This window comes from Cucurbita pepo, chromosome LG05, assembly GCF_002806865.2.
Source record: "Cucurbita pepo subsp. pepo cultivar mu-cu-16 chromosome LG05, ASM280686v2, whole genome shotgun sequence".
Lineage (NCBI taxonomy): Eukaryota > Viridiplantae > Streptophyta > Magnoliopsida > Cucurbitales > Cucurbitaceae > Cucurbita > Cucurbita pepo.
Genome location: NC_036642.1, coordinates 8,399,125 through 8,419,276, shown reverse-complemented (window position 1 = coordinate 8,419,276; position 20,152 = coordinate 8,399,125). Strand labels below are relative to the sequence as shown.

Sequence of the window (20,152 nt, the reverse complement as noted above, 5' to 3'; positions counted from 1 at the left end):
TACAAAGCCAAGTCTTTATCTGAATCTACCCGTTTAGGTTCCTAAATTCATTCAAATAATGGGAAACATATATTACATCTCTTAAAATTTAAATATCAAACTTTTACAGGTAAATACAAACCATAGTTACAAACTAGATATTCGTAATCCATTTAAAAGTAGGATTGGATTATATTCTAATCCTATTTCAGGATATATCATCGAAATCTAACCAAATTTTTAGTTTTAAAAAAATTCAACTCCACTCAAACTCAAAAACAAAATCTAACCCAATTCAACATTTATAGTTTAGGTTAGATAGTCCAAGTTGGTCAGGTTATCGAGTTATATGACCACCCCTAAGGACAACGAGTTGTTAACTTATTTAGTTAATTTACTTAGTTCATTGAAATATGAGATACATCTCACAAACCCAACTACATAATTTCACACAATTCCCTAAATTAAGACTCCAACTCTCCTAACATTTTATGTATATTATCCTTCAACAAAAGATAGCTTAATTTCAAATGGGCTCACATTCCATTGACTAAGAACACATTTCAATACCCATCATCAACATTAACAACATGGCAATTCTTTCGAATCTGCCCATCACGCCCACTCAAAACCCCAACCAAGCTCATCCTCAACATCGACTCAGCAAAGTCATCATAGAACAAATTCGTATCATAACTGTATTGTCTCACCATATGAGCTGCGTAGCTGTCGGCCATTAGACTATGGTCCGACTCCAAAAGCCCCACGCCACTAATCAAGTTCGTGTAATACTCATTGTCGAACCTGTCAACAGTGACCACATCCAGTGGGGCTAAATTGGCGTTGGTGCCGTCGTTTCTGTTGGGGCACATGGATTGCAAGTCCGAGAGCATGGCTGCGTTGATGTCGGGGTCGGGCTGGCCGGAGCCCTTGTAGTTGAAGAGGCGGACCTTGAATGTCACGCAACGAGCGAAGCCGATGGTGTGTGCGCCCGATAGCACGACGAGGTCCTTTAAATCGAGGCCCTTTGAGGTGAACTTGGCTGTGTTGTTCTCTAGAGATGCCTTGGGCGATGGGAGCTGTTCCAAGACGGATTTTTTGCTTGCGGTTAAGCCATCTCTACGTCCTAGTGGAAGGTTCCAAGATGGCCCTCCGACCTAAGTGGTGAGATTAATAGTCTCGTGTTAGTTGAAAAATAGAAAATTTGAGTCGTCTAGCAGATTGACATTTTTTCTATCGGGTCAATCTGACCAACTTGAAAATAGGGTTACAACTCTATCATATCCTAAGCTACTTTTAAGATTATTACGAAGATAAAGAATATATGACGTCTGTAACTGATATTAGTGATGTATTGTGACTTGTGAATGTTTGATATTTGAGTTTTATGAGATTTTGGTTATTAACTCAACCAACCAAACCCGAAAATTGACTAGGTTAGATTGAGTTGTGAATTTTATGTGGGTTGTGCAGGTCACTAATCCAACCAACCCGAAACTTTTCAAATTCACTTGAGACAAGAAAATAAGAAATGAAAATGGTATAAAATAAAGAAGAAGAAAAAAGACATTCGACCAACAAGTTATAAGTAAAGATGAATTTACCAGATACACAGCTTCTCTAGCTGCAAGACCTAATATATCAACACATGAAACTGTCTCGGGACAATATGTTTCGACATCCGCTTTAATGACATCGATCACTTCAAACCCTCGTAGCGATTTCACATTTCCCGGAGCATTTTTCTCACCTTTCATGTCTTTAGTATCATCAAGCAACACCGATGCTTCACATCCCTAAAACAACACGAGAACAAAATAATTTCATCATCATCATTATCACCATAAGAACGTATAAATGGACTTTACATACATCTACAATACAATCATGGAATTGCAATCGTAGTAGTGATGCAGCAATTCTAGAGTCGTTTTGTACGGCAGCCCAAACACGATATCGAATTATCGATGGCAAACGAGGGCACGATTTGTCATAAAAATCATAACTGAGCTCATTGTAAGCTTTCTGATAGTTATAATTATAATTAGGGGCAGAGAGAGCTTGAATGAAGAAGAAAATGGGAAGAATTAGGAAGAGAAAAGAGAGGCTAATGGGAGTTTTTGGAGCCATTTTTTTTAGTTGATAAACATGTACATTTTCATGGTTTGGTTTTATAGGCAATGAAAATTGGATTCAAAACTTAGCTTTTTTGAGTGAGATCAATAGTGGCCTTCCCACTAATTATAGCATAAAACAAGATCAAGTTGGCTAAGGGAAAAGTAATTAATGTTTAATGAACATGATTAACATATCCTTTCACTTTTAATTATTTTATTTGTTGATTGTTGATTAAATGCGCTGGCCATTTTGATTTGGAAAAAACTTGCATGCTTACGTAATATAATATAATTTAACCCCATTTATAACGGTCACAATCCTACATTGGTTGGGGATACAATCCCACCTTAGTTGGAGAGGAGAAAGAAACACCGTTTGTAAGGGTGTGAAAACTTTTCCCTAGCAGACGCGTTTTAAACCCTCGAGGGGAAGCCTGGAAGGGAAAGCCCATAGAGGACAATATCTGCTAACGGTGGGATTGGGCCGTTACAAATGATACTAGAGCTAGACACCGGACTATGTGCTAGCGAGGAGGTTGTTTTTCGAAGGGGGGTAGACACGAGGCGGTGTGCCAGTAAGGACACTAGGCCCCGAAGGGGGGGTGGATTTGGTGGGGTCCCACGTCGATTGGAAAAAGAAACGAGTGCCGGCAAGAACGCTGGGCCCCGAAGGGGGTGAATTGTGAGAATCCCACATTAGTTGGGGAGGAGAACAAAACACCCTTTATAAGGGTGTGGAAACCTTTCCCTAACAAACGTGTTTTAAAGTCGTGAGGGGAAGCCCGAAAGGGACAGCCCAAATAAGACAATATCTGCTAGCGGTCGATGGGCCTAGGCCGTTACAATAATGGTTATGGTAGTTTGGTCCGTATTTGAGCCTAACTGAACTCAATAAGATACTATTCTCATTGCAAAGTTTATGGTTTTGATCCTTAATTGTTGTGTTACACACTATGCCCAAAATTTAGAATCTAGATTCAACTCTTAATGGCTACGACATTCCTCTGTATCATCTACAACATGGTAACATTAACTACTTGTTTTAGCATGCTTTAACCCTGCTATCAATTCTTTTAAGTTTTTTTCTTAACTATCATATTCTCAGGATTACTCTCATTCGCAGGTGGTTTCGGTTAATTCATTTACCCATTTTTCACTCAGGTGCCATAACCTATTAGATTTTGTCTTGGTTTGTCTCCAAGCTACATCCTACTAGGGGAGGTTCTACTATGATACGATCAGTAATAGCTCATGTTAAAATTCAAGTTAAGATTCGACACCTAAAGGCACCGACATTTCCTTCCATCTCCTGCAACATGATTACGATACCTAATTGTCTTCTCTTGAATAAAGGCACCGACATTTCCTTCCATCTCCAGCAACATGATTACGATACCTAATTGTCTTCTCTTGAACTACTTCTATGAGTGAAGACTATAATCGGAACTCAAATGGATCCTTTTAACATGTTTTGTCCACATTCATATGTTTTTTAGGAAAATTCCTATGAAATCCCCTAATATAGAAGTTGTCCAAACCAAACATATTTAATTTTAGAATTCCTATGATCTAGCCACCACAAAGAAGGTGCCCATTGTTTGTATAAATAGTAATTATAAATTCTTTTTTAAGTACTTTATAACCATCTTATCATAAGGACCACTCTCATCTCAAACGGGTACGAGTTCTTTTATGTATCTTCCTTTTTAATTGAGTCAGATTGAAATTGGTGTATTATGTTGTTTTATTGAAAAGAAATGTCTGGTAAAATGTTTTCAATTTTGAAAAATGACTTTTGATACGTATAAGAATACCGTAATTTTTTTTTATTTAATTTGTGAGATCCCACATCGATGGGAGTACTGAACAAATCATTCTTTATAACACTATGAAAACCTCTTCCGAACAGACGTGCATTAAAACCGTGAGACTGACAGCGATATGTAACGGGCTAAACTAGACAACATCTGCTTGCGGTGACTTCAAACTAGTACGTTATTAATTAGTCAAACCTAATTAAAAATAAAATAATCTTAGATATGATTTGTGGGATGTCATAAAGGACAACGATAATGGTACTTGCAACATAAACTAAATATCAATTAGAATAAATAATTCCAAGAAATATCCACGTGAATGAAGAAAAAAACCTAAGAAATATCACTTTGTTTAAAAAAAAAAAAAAAAAACTAAATAGATAGAACGTGTAGAATTTGGTTGAAAATAATTTCATTGGGTTATGTTATGTTGTGAGAAAGGGGTAAACGGTTTAGAAGAATTGACTTTGGTCGAAGTTTCGAAGAGATCCTTCTGAAGTTGTTGTGATCTTTTAGCTTATAGGATCTGTAACGTTTAAGGTCGAGACGATAACTTCAACAAATATCGAAGTAAATGATGTCTTGAGTAAATTGCTTGACCCTGATCGTGGGTATCTAAGAGGATTTGAGTTTGGTTTAATTCGTTCAAAATTATTTTGATGGTCTCAACATTCCTCTACAATATGGACACGATATCCACTTGACTCAAACTAATTTTAAGAGTAAAAATTATCTCTACAGATAATATGAGTTCTTTTAGAATGTTTTGTCATCACTCACATGTTACATCGAAAAATTTTAAGAAGGTCACTCGACATTAGATTGATCTATAGTGCAGTTCTTATGATTGAGTTTTCGGAAAAGATGACGTATCTTGTTGGATTAGGTAGTAGTTATAAATTCTTTCGAGCTGTTTTTTAACTATAATTTCGATTCATTCATGTATCTCTCATTGATTCGAATGATATTTTTTTAACCTTTTCGAAAGATAACAAAAAAAGTCAAAATTTGAGTGGAAGTTTTAGAAAACAAAACTCTTAATGCCACTTTATGTTCTACATGTGTCATCCACTTTAACACTTCCACAAGACAACACCCATTTCAATAATTATCTTATTACTCTTTTTGGGCATGAGATGTCCACATTTCATTCAATATTTTGGATATACATGAGAAGGTGATATTATTTTCAAAAATATCATGTTACAATGTACCTAAGATTACAAAAATATGTATTGGTGAAGAGTCATGGTGAAAAGTCAAATTTATTGTCGAGTAGAGAGTTATCGACTTTAGTTCACTTCCGGTCACTTCGCTCAACAAATTTCTCACCCACAATGTTTAGCATGATGTCTCAATTGTTGTCATGAACTCAGCCTCATAGGAAGACAGTGTCACAGTTTGTTGCTTCTAGGATTATCAAAAAGATCAAATTTTTGTTGAGATAAAATGTCATTTTTACGGTGTTTTTTCTATCGTCAATGTCGCCAGCTAAATCGCTATCAGTAAAATCGGCTAGTTCTTTAGGACTTTGCCCTTTTTTATACTTCAACCCGTAACTTGTGGTTCTCTTCACATAGTGGAGAATAAGTTTAACCTCTTGATGATGCATCATTGAGGGGTTTTCCATGTCTACTCACCATTCCAAAAACATATGGAAGGTCCATACGAATATGAGTCAAGTACGTCAGACTGCCAATGACATGCCTATACTCAGTGGAATTCACAAAGTTTCATTTAGTATCTTTCCCGCGTTGCAACTTTGCTTCCATGAGATACGTAGTTAGGTTGCACTTTACCATCTTAAGTTGATGCAACACCTTCTTAGCATAGGCTAATTGCTTTAGCATGATACAATTTTTCCTTTGGTCCACTACAAATTTTTTCATCATTTTCTGCTTGAACTCTTTGACGCCTTCCACACTTGTACCAGTAAGAATCAAGTCATCAACGTATATGCCAACTATGAGTGTTTCAACTCCATTATTTCTTGTATAAACAGTTTGTTCTTGTGAGCACTTCACGAAGTTCAGACTTTAAGCTCTTGTTCAGACATATGTTCCACGTCCTCGGTGCTTGCCATAAATCATAGAGGGTTTTTGATAACTTGTACACTTTGTGCTCTTCAGTTTGATGACGAATCCTTCAGGTTTGGCAACATAAACTTCTTTTTGGAGGCCACATTTAGGAACACTGATTTGACGTTCAAGTGATGGACCTCCGACCCATATTGAGCTACAAGGGCAAGAATCAACCTTATAGTATCCAGTCTAGCCACAAGCGCGAAAACCTCCTCAAAATCGACTCCTATCCGCTACACGTATCCCTTCGCCATGAGTTTTGCTTTATGCTTGATGACATTTTCTTCGCTATTCTTCTTCAACTTAAACACCCACTTCAAACTGATGGGTTTGTGTCTTGACGGTAAGTTAGTCAATGCTCACGTCTTGTTTTTCTCAATAGCTTTAAGATCTTTTTGCATGACCTTCTACCACATCGTTTCAGTCACTGTGTCACGGTAAGTTATCGGCTCCTCGGCCGAAAGCAACACTAACTTGTTAAAATCCAAAAAAAAAAAAAAAATTCTAAGTGATACATAAATTAAAAAAGTAATGGAGTTTTTTTTTTTTGCTAACAAAGAAATATTCTTTTTGAGGAAGTGTTGGAAGATTGATACTTATTTATTATCCTAGAAGAGAGTGGTATTCCTATTCCTATTCCAACACATTATGTCATAATAATATTTGAGTGGACACCCAATGAAGTCTACTTTATTGTATAAAGAAATAATACTCTTAGTGCTTCAGCTACTTGACATCCATATTTGAGAGAGTATTCAAAATGTTAAGTTTAATACTCAACATTCACCTCATGATACTCATGATTCAATTGAGTCTCCTTTAAAAACCTCTAAAGTAAAGAAAAAGTGTTCAATTCTTATAAAGTGGCCTAAAAGATATACTTATGTATTTCTTGTTAGATTATTCATATCAACCAAAAATCTCAAATCTTTTCAAAATCTCTATCATCTTGTCCCTTTGAATTTTGATCCCCAAAAAGTTTGAACTAAAATATTATGATAAACCAATTTAGCCGTAGAAGATTAGGTCATACAAATGTAGAGGTCTTCTTCAAAAAAGTTATATTGTCTTTTATCTTGAAATGGTTCTCTCTTGGCATTAGTTGTTAAGCTTTTTTTCCACAATATGTTCACATAAAATTCACTCACGCTAAAACAAAGGCCATTGGAAATGACGTGTGTATATATTATAAGGGTTGCTGAGTTTAGTTGAGTTATGAACCCGAGAATTAATAAATTTGTGTTTAAAGGTTTGAGTTGTTTAGTCTAGATTTAAGAAATCTTATTTAGGGCAGTGAGTTGTTTGGAATTCTGAAGTTTGTCTTTACAAAGTTGGGTGTTGAGTTGTTTGGAGTTATGAAGTTTGGGTTTAATCTTTGTTTGGAGTAGTGAGTTGTTAAACCTTTTCTAATTGTTTCTAGTCATTAATTGAAGAAAGATTTGGACTACAACTGTACATTCATTTAACTCGCCACCTTCGTCGGTGACAAGATTTTTAGCTTGTGATCAGATTTGTTTTCAATGAGTAATTTGAATTTCTTGTTACCATCAATCGATGATAGAATGATCGGGTCACATAAATCTGCATGAACCAGTTGCAGGGTTGTTCAACGCGGAAACTAGTTGATACGAAATTCTTAGGATTTGATCTAAAAACCTCGTTAAAAAACAAGATCTCTAGATCTAAATTATCCAAGAACCTCAAAAACAATAAGGAATCAACCCAATGAAAAGTTTTGGAATGGACTAGCTTGATAATCGAGATCAAGAGTAAACAAAACTCATTTCTAAACTCGTTATTCGAATCACTCCACAAAATACCTTAATCAAGACTACTTAAATGACTCTAGCATGTAAATCTAAACACAAGAAATGCAATATATCGTTTTCAATTGTACTAGACATATAAGAATTGATTGACCTGAGTGATTTTCGGCAACCCTTCAACCATTTTTTTGTCAGTTAATTGCTTTAAATAGTGAAAAGTCAGGTGTCCATACCTCGCGTGCCAGAGCCAACCATCGTTACTTATATTTGCCATTAAACACACCTGATCCGCAAGCTTCAGCTTTGCTGCATACAATCGGTTGGATTGTCTGATCACCATGATAATCAAGCTCCTGACCCTGTCATATATCTTCATCACACTATCCTCTATGATAATTTTATTTCCACTCTCGTCCCGTTATCTCAAACTTATTATGTTACTTTTGAGTTTGGGCATGTAATAGACTTGTGATAAGATCAAGTGCTCATCGGTTTTGCATTTGAAGAGCACTATTCCTCGACCACAAATGTCTATCATAGAGTGATCACTAAACCATACCTTTCCAACCACAGATGTATCGAGCTCATGAAACACCCTCCTTGCTCCTGACATGTGGTTGCTTGCTCTAGTATCTAGGTACCAAGAATTTTCATCTCCAATATTTTCTAGTGGCGGCACTATAGTTTCATTCAGCATCACAAAATCAGGCTCTTTGTCACGTGTGGTTTTAATTTCACACACCTCTATCATCAGCAATGAAGACTCCTCATCCTTCTACATCTCTATCAAGTTGAGTTGTTTGTGTGGAACACTCTGATGCGAAGTGTCCCATCTGCCGACATCTGTAACATTTAATTTTACTTTTGTCAAACTTCTTCTTCTGAGTTTGTGACTCTCCTTCATCTCCTCGATGTCAGTCACTTCTCCTACGACCTCTCCCTCTTCCACGACCCTGTCCCCTACCTCCTTTGGAACTACCTTGATTCTTCCCTTCTTTCTTTGAGAATTTTGCATTCTCTCGTCCCTTCCATTCTGCACAAGTGAGGAGAATAGTTTCTTATTTTTCTCCAAACCCTTGCAACTTTTCTTCATGTGCGTTGAGTGATCCAATAATCTCATCAACATATTTCGTTTTGAAATCACTGAACTCCTCAATCGTTGAAGTGATTTGAATAAACTTTGTAGAGATGGATCGTAGAAGTTTCTTTAACTACTTGGATATCATCCACAGTATTGCCAAGGCCTCACTATTTGTTGACAATAATGGTAAGTTTTACAGAATACTCATCAATACTTTCTGAATCACCCATCCTCAACGCTTCAAACTCCCGCAAGAGAGTCTGCGTCCTAACTTCTTTCACTTTTTCCGCACCTAGATTCATATTTTTCAACATGATCCAAGCTTCTTTGGTCGTTTTCTTGGCACCCAACTGTAGCAACGTATCTTCTCCAATACTTTGATAAATAGTTGCTAACACAATCTTATCTTTGCGGTTATTTACTGTTTCAGGTGATTCAATTGCCTCCCAAATACCTTGTGCCATCATAAATACCTCCATCTTAATCGCCCAAGCTCCATAGTTGCATCTTGTCAACATCAGGTATTTGAGTGTAACAGATCCCTCATTTTCTTGAATCCGTACACTCATATCGTTTGAGGCATCATCTTCTAGCGCACCGGTGCTTTGGCTCCTGTCACTTGATTCCTGTCTCATTTTTTTTTATCTCTCATGATTGAAAACAATCCTTGATCTTGAAGCTATGATACCAAATATAAGACGCACACTAATTCCAGCTCCTAAAAATTAGTTTCACTCTTCTCATCTAATATCCACTGCCTATCTTTGTGGAGAAAGAAACAGCAAAATAAAATAAATGATAACACTATTTTTAGGGAAAGCATATTGCAGCAAAAGAAATAAAAAAATACAAGTTTATAACCAACAGCCTTGTACTACTTTACGGCTTTCTTTTAATGATTTCATGTTGTATTATTTCATTCTTCTTGTTTTCTTAAAGAGTATGACCTTTCGCAAAATTATGGCTACTCCTCGTAGACATGAAATGCCTCAAAATTTACTATAAGGGGATGCGACTAGTTGTCAAATTCTCCCTACCCAAAAAGTTATACTGTCTAAATCGTTGTTGTTACCTTTTTGCTTGCATGCTATATGACACCCCTCAATCTCTCTCTCATTCTTGCTTTTAAAACTCATTTTCCAAAACCTCTCTCCCTCGTTTTCTAACGTCTTCTCTTCAAATTGAGGCCCGAGATTTGAATACACGTTGCCCGACCGTAGGCAACGTGATTCGAAGTTAGCTGACTCACTCAGTGCTGAGAGTGAGTGTCGCACAATCGCCGAATCCGCTGCTAAGAAAAGGCAATTGTGACAGTTGGTATCAGAGCCTAGTTGGCTACAAAGTGATCGATAGATGTCTACGACCAAACAGTTGAACAAGTCCCCCGTCGACAGATTATTTGAAATAAAAGAACAAATGTAATACTTGTGGGAAGTCTCCGAAAGTATTCAATATCTAGACGAGCGAGTGAAGGAACTTGCTGACAAGACCCTAGCCGTTGACAAAATAAAGCATAGGTTAGATGGCAGCCCATTCAAGAAATAATGTAGCGAATGAAAAAGCTAGAAACAAAAACCACAAAGAATGGTGGTTTCGAGCGAGTAGATAGCTCGACAGGCTCTGCTTGCTTGATTGAGGAGCAAGTTGATGGCTTAGGCAGGTCCCAAAAGACGACGTTTCAGATGGTCACTAAGCTATCTGAAGATGTGAAGGCAACCCTCGATGTTGTTAGGGTAGAAATGGCAGACATCAGCACCAGAGTAAACGTTGTCGTAAAGGCGGTGGAGAATCAAGCCCCTACCCGGAGGACAACGCGACCGAACAAGGTCAATCTTCCTGAGCCCAAGCTCTTCTTTGGGGCTCATGATGCCAAGGCCCTTGAGAACTACATCTTTGACCTTGAGCACTAATTTAAGGCGACTAACATTGAGATAGAGGAAGAAAAGATCACTGTGGCCACCATGCATCTAGTTGAAGATGCGAAATTGTGGTGGCGTTCGAAGTATGTGGACATCCAAGAGGGTTGAGACAAGCGTGTTGGCAAGAATGTGTGGCTGAATTCGAATTTCAGTTCGAACACAAGCTAGCTAAAGAAAATCAAGCTACAGATGCCTTAAGTCGGAAGAGCAAACATGCAACCCTGTGCATGTTAGCTCATCTACAAGCAAGTAAGTTGAGCAGAACGATACGAGAAAGTATTGCAGAACACTTAGCCAAAGACCCGACCGCCCAGGCCATCATGCAGCTAGCCAGAGAGGGGAAGATCCGCCAGTTTTGGGTCGAGGACAATTTACTCTACACCTAGGAAAATGGTCTTTACGTTCCACGGTCGGGGAACCTGAGGAGACTCTTACTTAAAGAATGTCACGACACACTATGGGCAGGCCACAACGGGTGGCAGAGAACCTATGCCCTCCTAAAAATGGGGTACTATTGGCCGAACCTCCGCGACAATGCGACACACTTTATAAAATTTTGGGACTACTAGAACCTTTACCAGTCCCTTCTCGACCGTGGGAAACTGTTTCTCTAGTTTTATGGCACACCTTCCCAAGGTAGGAGAAATGGAGTCCATCTTGGTCATCGTCGACAGGTTCTGGGGCATTCCCACTAGCATTATCAGCAACCGTGATCCGAGATTCACAGGGACCTTTGGACCAAGTTGTTCAAGCTATTGGGGGTCGAGCCTAAACGTCTCTTCTAGTTATCACCCCATACTAATGGATAAACTGAAAGGCTCAACAATATGCTTGAGAAGTTCTTACGTCATTTCATCGATGCGCGACAAAAGAACTGGGTACAGATACTTGATGTTGCTCAGTTTAGCTTCAATTGCCAATAAAGCTCGTCGACAGGAAAAACCCCTTTTGAAATAGTATGTGGTAGAAAACCACTTATGCCACCATGTTATTGGCCACTCTTATGTTGGGAGAAGCCCTCAAGTGTACAACTTCACCAAAGAGTGGAAGTAAATCTCTGAAATAGCACGAGCGTAGGAGAAAGCCTCACAAAGAATGAAGAAGTGGGCAGACAAAAAATGAAGATCATCAAAGTTTCAGTCTGGTGACCAAGTTATGATCAAGCTGAGATCAGAATAATTTAGATTCTGTGGGAATCGGGACCAACGACTAGTGCGAAAATATGAGGGACCAATTTAAGTCATTGAGAAAGTCGGAAGGACTTCATATCGTCTCCAACTACCTACATGGATGAGAATTCACCTCGTCATCCATGTAAGTAACCTAAAACCATATCATCCAAACGGCGACGACCATCAACGCAACCAAGTGACACAACCCCCAGTGATGATGAAGGACTTGAGTAAAAAGGAAGTATAAGAGACTTTAGCCGAGCGAACGCCGAGCGAACCCGTCGCATTGGCAAATCAAAGCGCAACTTACAGGAATTTTTAGTCAAGTAGAAAGAACTTCCAGAAGAAGAAATCAACTCGAAACGTGACGAAGACCTAAAGACAGCCGCACCTCAGATTGCAGAGTTCGAAGAAATGAGACAGTTGACAGGGATGTCAACCAATTAAGTGGGGGAGGATGTAACGGTCATGCTTGTCCAAGGCATGTCGCCCATGGCCGCATGCCCGTTACACGCCGAAACCCTTTGCCTTGTACTACTTTACCGCTTTCTTTTATTGCTTTCATGTTGTATTATTTCTTTCTTGTTTTCTTTAAGAGTGACATTTCGATATCAAGACGAGCGAGTGAAGGAAATTTCTAAAAAGACCCTTGCTGTTGACAAAAGGAAGGGTAGGTTAGATGGGTGGCCCATTCAAGAAATAATGTAACGAATGGAAAACCTAGAAACAAAAACTACAAAGAAAGGTGGTTTCGAGCGAGGAGACAGCTCGACAGGCTCTACTAGCCTGATTGAGGAGCGAGTCGATGGCTTAGACAGGTCCCAAAAAGCGATGTTTCAAATGGTCACTGAGGTATCTAAAGATGTGAAGGCAGCCCTCGACGTTGTCAGGGTAGAAATGGCAAACATCAGCGCCAGAGTAAACATTGCTGTAAGGGCGGTCGAGAATCAAGCCCCTACCCGGAGGACAATGCGACCCAACAAGGTTAATCTTCCTGAGCCCAAGCCCTCTCTCTGGGGCTCGAGATACCAAGGCCCTAGAGAACTACATCTTTGACCTTGAGCACTACTTTAAGGCGACTCACATTGAGACAAAGGAAGAAAAGATCACTGTGGCCACCATGCATCTAGTTAAAGATGCGAAATTGTGGTGACGTTCGAAGTATGTGGACATCCAAGAGGGTCGATGCATGATAGACACTTCAGAGAGACTAAAGTAGAAGGAAATGTCGAGAAATGTCGAGATCATGACCAGAAGGAAATTGCGAGATCTCAAACACACAAGTAGCACTCGAGAGAATGTCAAACAATTCTTGTTACTCATGTTGGACATCCGACAGATGTCCAAGCTAGATAAGACCTCTCCATGGCCTACGCTATGGCCGAACGACTGTTCGATCTGAACAACGAGCAGTCCCAAGACACAAGGCGAAACCAAGTCTCCTCGAGTGGAGGTAATCACAACCATACGTCTAATCCTCCAAGGATGGGAGAAGGGGACAAACCGAGGACCGGAGGAGGAGATACAAGACAACCCCAACAGGGGACTGGTGTCCTAGGCAAGGGGGCCTCACAATGAGAACCACTTCAATCCGCAACCTCCCTCTTGTTTCCTATATAGAGGGAACCATAGGGTATATGAGTGTCCAAAGAAGGTGTCACTATAGGCGTTCCAAGCCGCATTAGACGCAAATGCAGACTCAAATCTAACAGCATGAAGCTGAAAAAGCTCTGAACATAGAAACTCCTCGGATGGGAGCCCTAAAGTTCCTATTTGCAGTCCAAAAGAAGACTGGAGAGCAAAGAGAGCCGATTGAAAAAGGTCTCATGTATGTGGAAGCATGGGTGAATCACAAATTGGCGAAGAGTACAATGGTCGATTCAGGAACCACCCCTAACTTCATGACCGAGACGGAAGCCAATCGGCTGAACATCAAATGGCATCGAGATTGAGAAAGATGAAGGTCGTTAACTCTGTGGCCCTACCGATCCTCGAAATAGCGAGAAAAACTACCATCAAGTTTGGAACATTGAGTAGTCTAGTGGACTTTGTGATCGTCAAAATGGACGACTTTGATGTGGTACTCGGGATGAAATTTCTATTGGAGCATAAAGTAATCCCCATGTCTTTGGCTAAATGCCTGGTCATAATAAGATCAACCCCTACTAAACAACCTGATGGATGTTAGATAAAACCTTCATACCTTCTCTATTGTATCAACTTGGCTCAAGTGGTTAGAGTATCGACCTAACAACACACAGGTCTCAGGTTCGAGTGTCAACCTACTCAAGATGGACCCCACGATGTGCTTATTTTCGCCATTTGCATTTTCTTCTACTCCCCACGATGTGCTTATTTTCGCCCTTTGCATTTTCTTCTACTCGAACCTGAGACCTGTGTATTGTTAGGTCGATACTCTAACCACTTGAGCTATTCAACTTGATTGTTGATAGGTTGGCTCTTCTGTGATGGTATACTACCGATCGCTTCAACGAGGCTCTGTACCACTTGTTGGATTTCGATAATCGGCCAGGGAAATCCTTTCTTTTCGGTGAGAGGAAATTGTCGACAGAGGAGGTTGTTGGAAGAAAAATAAAATGCTTAAAATAACATAGAGAAGGTCTGAAAGTTTGACTGCTCTTCAAAATCAGGTTGTTTAATCTTGTGAACAGATTTCCTATTTAAATATAACCTATTTGTCGACAAGGGCTGCCACATTTCCACTCTCCACCCATTGTTAGGATAGGTTATATTTAAATAGGAAATCTGTTCACAAGATTAAACAACCTGATTTTGAAGAGCAGTCAAACTTTCAGACCTTCTCTTAAATTGTCGACAGAGGAGGTTGTTGGAAGAAAAATAAAATGCTTAAAATAACATAGAGAAGGTCTGAAAGTTTGACTGCTCTTCAAAATCAGGTTGTTTAATCTTGTGAACAGATTTCCTATTTAAATATAACCTATTTGTCGACAAGGGCTGCCACATTTCCACTCTCCACCCATTGTTAGGATAGGTTATATTTAAATAGGAAATCTGTTCACAAGATTAAACAACCTGATTTTGAAGAGCAGTCAAACTTTCAGACCTTCTCTCTGTTATTTTAAGCATTTTATTTTTCTTCCAACAACCTCCTCTGTCGACAATTTGTCCTCTCACCGAAAAGAAAGGATTTACCTGGCCGATTATCGAAATCCAACAATGGAATCAAGATGATTTTAGCGCTCCAATTCAAACGAGGTCTTGTGTGTAACAAACCAATATTCATGGCATCCCTATGGTTGAAACTGAAGGAACGGTTGAATTTGTTCCCATAGAAATACAACATGTACTAGTGGTTTACAGCTCCATCATGGAAGAGCATCACAACCACATGCGGTTAGTTTTCGAAAAGTTGAGAGAAGATCAACTATATGTGAAGAGGGAAAAATGCGCGTTCGCGCAACAATAAATCAACTTTCTTAGACACGTGATAGAAGCAAGCAGGGTAGGTAGGGGAGAGAAGAAAGTCAAAGCCATCAAGGATGGGAAGACCCCCTCTTCAGTGACAGAAGTGCCCTCTTTCCTTGGGTTAGAAAATTATTATCGTTCGTTGAAGGATTCTCGAAGCGCGCAAGTCCCTTGACTGAACTACTAAATAAGAGAAACAAGTGGAGTTGGACTCCACGTTGTCAAGAAGCCTTCGACAACTTAAAGAACGCCATGATGGAAGGGCCATTTTTGGGGATTGTCGACGTGACAAAACCCTTCGAAGTTGAAACAAATGCGTCATACTTCGCACTAGTGGGTGTCCTATTGTAGGAGGGACACCTCACTGCATACGAGGTTCGGAAGCTAAATGAGGTAGAAAGAAGGTATGCAGCATCCAAAAAAGAAATGCTGGTAATAGTCCATTGTTTACAAGCTTGGAGGTAGTACCTCCACGGAGCTAAGTTTGTAGTCAAGACATACAACAATTCCATATGTCACTTCTTTGGCAAGAATGTGTGGCTGAATTCGAATTTCAATTCAAACACAGGCTATGTAAAGAAAATCAAGTTGCAGATGCCTTGAGTCGGAAGAGCGAACATGCAGCCCTGTGCATGTTATCTCATCTACAAGCAAGTAAGCTGAGCGGAACGATACGAGAAAGTATTGAAGAATACCTAGCCAAAGACCCGGCCGCCCAGGCCATCATGCAGCTAGCGAGAGAGGGGAAGACTTTCCAGTTTTGGGTCGAGGGCAATTTACTCTTCACCAAGGAAAATCGTCTTTACGTTCCCCAGTCGAGAAACCTGAGGAGACTCTTACTTAAAGAATGCCACAAACACCATGGGCAGGCCACAACGGGTGGCAGAGAACCTATGCCCTCCTGAGGAAACTCTTACTTAAAAGAATGTCACAACACACCATGGGCAGGCCACAACGGGTGGCAGAGAACCTATGCCTCCTATAAAGGGGTACTATTGGTCGAACCTCTGCGACGATGCGACACAGTTTAATAAGACTTGTCTTATCGGCCAACAAGACATGGTTGAACTAAACAAAATTTCAAGACTACTAGAACCTTTACCAGTCCCTTCCCGACCGTGGAAAACTATTTCTCTAGATTTTATGGCACACCTCCCCAAGTAGGAGAAATGGAGTCCATATTGGTCATCATCGACAGGTTGTGGGGCATTCTCACTAGCATTATCAGCAACCACGATCCGAGATTCACAGGGACCTTTTGGACCGAGTTGTTCAAGCTATTGGGGGTCGAGCCTAAACGTCTCTTCGAGTTATCACCCCATACTAACGGACAAGCTGAAAGGTTCAATAGTATGCTTGAGGAGTTCTTACGTCATTTCATCGATGCGCGACAGAAGAAGTGGGTACAGATGCTTGATGTTGCTCAGTTTAGCTTCAATTGCCAACAAAGCTCGTCGACAGGAAAAACCCCTCTTGAAATTGTATGTGGTAGATTGCCACTTATGCCCCATGTTATTGACCACTCCTATGCTGGGAGAAGCCTCAAGTGTACAACTTCACTAAAGAGTGCTAGCAAACCTCTGAAATAGCACGAGCGTACTTGGAGAAGTGGGCAGACCAAAAATGAAGATCATCAGAGTTTTAGGCTGGTGATCAAGTTATGATCAAGCTGAGATCAAAACAATTTAGATTCCGTGGGAATCGGGACCAGCGACTAGTGCGATAATATGAGGGACCAATTGAAGTCATTGAGAAAGTCGAAAGGACTTCATATCATCTCCAACTACCTACATGGATGAGAATTCACCTCGTCATCCATGTAAGTAACCTAAAACCATATCATCCAAACGACGATGACCATCAACACAACCAAGTGACACGACCTCCAGTGACGATGATCGACTCGAGTAAAAAGGAAGTATAAGAGATTTTAGTCGAGATAACCCATCGCATTGGCAAATCAAAGCGCAACTTACAGGAATTATTTTTAGTTAAGTGGAAAGAACTTCCAGAAGAAGAAATCAGCTGGGAATGTGCCGACGACCTGAAGACAGCCGCACCTCAAATTGCAGAGTTCGAAGAAATGAGACGGTTGACTAGGACGTCAACCAATTAAGTGGGGGAGGATGTCAAGGTCATGCTTGTCCAAGGCATGTCACCCATGGCTGCATGCCCGTTACACGCGCAAAACCCTTTGCCTTGTACTACTTTACCGCTTTCTTTTACTGCTTTCATGTGGTATTATTTCTTTCTTGTTTTCTTTAAGAGTGACGTTTCGGCGAAAACATAGCTACTCCTGGTAGACATGAAATGCCTCAAAATGTACTATAGGGGGATGCGACTAGTTGTCTAATTCTCCCTCCTCGAAAAGTTATATACTGTTTAAGTCGTTATTGTTGTCTTTCTACTCGCATGCTATATAACACCATTCTCAATCTCTCTCATTCTTGCTTTCAAAACTCTTTTTTCTAAACCTCTCTCTCCCGTTTTCTAAAATCTTCTCTTCAAATCGGGGTCCGAGGTTTGAATACACGTTGCCCGGCTGTAGGCAACGTGATCCGAAGTTGGCTGACTCACTCAGTGCTAAGAGAGAGTATCGCACAATCGCCAAATCCGCTCCCAAAAAAAGGCGATTATGACACTAAACATACCTGAGAGGAGTTTGATGGTGCCAAGATTTTTTTTTTTTCAAAATTATATATCAAAATTTTTATAATTTAGAACGATTTTGTAAGTGAAAGTAATTTAAAAAAAAAATAACATCTTCTTAAAAGTACATTACCGAGTTGAGAAACATGATATCGTTGTTCAGTGACCAAAAATGTTAAAAAAAAAAAAAATGAGAACGAACCTATAAGGAATAATGGAATGAGAAAAGTTAAATATACATCCATCTCAAAATATAGAGACCAAAAATGTATTTTGATTTTATGATCTATGACTTTTAAAGTGAGAGAAATTAAGAATTGGAAAACCTAAAGTTTGGACATTCAAATGAAAAGGTTGCATGAAAGGAAAGTTTCATCGGCCTAGTTTACACAACTTAAAATAGGAAACGAACAAAAGCAGTTATTAGATAAGTTACCGAGAGTCCTGAGAATACTGCGAACCATTCAAATTTATTTAAGTAAAATAGGAAACGAACAAAAGTAGTTTTTGGATAAGTTCCCGAGAGTCTTGAGATTACGGCGAACCATTCAAATTTATTTAGGTAAAATAGGAAACCAACAAAAGTAGTTATGGGATCAGTTCCCGAGAGTCCTGAGAATATGGCGAACCATTCAAATTTATTTAGGTAAAATAGGAAACGAACAAAAGTTGTTATTTGAGTAAGTTCCCGAGAGTCCTGAGAATACGGCGAACCATTCAAATTTATTTAGGTAAAATAGGAAACGAACAAAAGTAGTTTTTGGATAAGTTCCCGAGAGTCCTGAGAATACGGCGAACCATTCAAATTTATTTAGGTAAAATAGGAAATGAACAAAAGTAGTTTTTGGATATGTTCTCGAGAGTCCTGAGATTACGGCGAACCATTCAAATTTATTTTGATAAAATAGGAAACCAACAAAATTAGTTATTGGATCAGTTCCCGAGAGTCCTGAGAATACGGCGAACCATTCAAATTTATTTAGGTAAAGGAAACGAACAAAAATTGTTATTGAGAAAGTTCCCGAGAGTCCTGAGAATACGATGAACCATTCAAATTTATTTAGGTAAAATAGGAAACGAACAAAAGTAGTTATTGGATAAGTTCCCGAGAGTCCTGAGAATACGGCGAACCATTCAAATTTATTTAGGTAAAATAGGAAACGAACAAAAGTAGTTTTTGGATAAGTTCCCAAGAGTCCTGAGAATACGGCGAACCATTCAAATTTATTTAGGTAAAATAGGAAATGAACAAAAGTAGTTTTTGGATATGTTCTCGAGAGTCCTGAGATTACGGCGAACCATTCAAATTTATTTTGATAAAATAGGAAACCAACAAAATTAGTTATTGGATCAGTTCCCGAGAGTCCTGAGAATACGGCGAACCATTCAAATTTATTTAGGTAAAGGAAACGAACAAAAATTGTTATTGAGAAAGTTTCCGAGAGTCCTGAGAATACGATGAACCATTCAAATTTATTTAGGTAAAATAGGAAATGAACAAAAGTAGTTATTGGATAAGTTCCCGAGAGTCCTGAGAATAACCATTCAAATTTATTAGGAAACGAACAAAAGTAGTTTTTGGATAAGTTCCCGAGAGTCCTGAGAATACGGTGAACCATTCAAATTTATTTTAATAAAATAGGAAACGAACAAAAGTAGTTATTGGATCAGTTCTCGAGAGTCTNTTATGTCATCAATAGCTAAGATAAGTCTCGAACATATTTACAAGAAAACTAAATCATACACTATATGTGTCATCAATAGCTAAGTTAAGTCTCGAACATATTACAAGGAAACTAAATCATACATTATTTGTGTCATCAATAGCTAAGTTAAATCTCGAACCTGAAACTAAATCATACACTATTGTGTTATCAATAGCTAAGTTAAGTCTCAACATATNAACAAAAGTAGTTATTGGATAAGTTCCCGAGAGTCCTGAGAATGCGGCGAACCATTCAAATTTATTTTGATAAAATAAGAAACGAACAAAAGTAGTTTTTAGATAAGTTCCCGAGTCCTGAGAATACGGTGAACCATACAAATTTATTTTGCTAAAATAGGAAACGAACAAAAGTAGTTATTGGATCAGTTCCCGAGAGTCTTGAGAATACGGCGAACCAT

General features: G+C 39.1%; 1 protein-coding gene across 1 annotated transcript; it reads right to left on the bottom strand.

Annotated features, from left to right (window-relative positions):
• Nucleotides 1-507: 507 nt before the first annotated feature.
• On the bottom strand, nt 508-2,109 carry LOC111796160 (peroxidase 10-like). The gene is made up of 3 exons (XM_023678881.1): nt 1,852-2,109; nt 1,584-1,775; nt 508-1,136 (listed from the first exon to the last, which is right to left on the bottom strand). The coding sequence occupies exons 1-3, from the start codon at nt 2,107-2,109 to the stop codon at nt 543-545; spliced, it is 1,044 nt and encodes a 347-aa protein (XP_023534649.1). The 3' UTR covers nt 508-542.
• Between the last annotated feature and the right edge of the window lie 18,043 nt (nt 2,110-20,152).

Excerpts from the sequence above, each read along its gene's own strand:
- LOC111796160 (XM_023678881.1), bottom strand. The coding sequence starts at position 2,109 with ATGGCTCCAAAAACTCCCATTAGCCTCTCTTTTCTCTTCCTAATTCTT. Across the intron at positions 1,776-1,851 it reads TCCATGATTGTATTGTAGAT|GGATGTGAAGCATCGGTGTT; the intron begins GTATGTAAAGTC and ends GTGTTGTTTTAG. Across the intron at positions 1,137-1,583 it reads CTAGAGAAGCTGTGTATCTG|GTCGGAGGGCCATCTTGGAA; the intron begins GTAAATTCATCT and ends CTCACCACTTAG.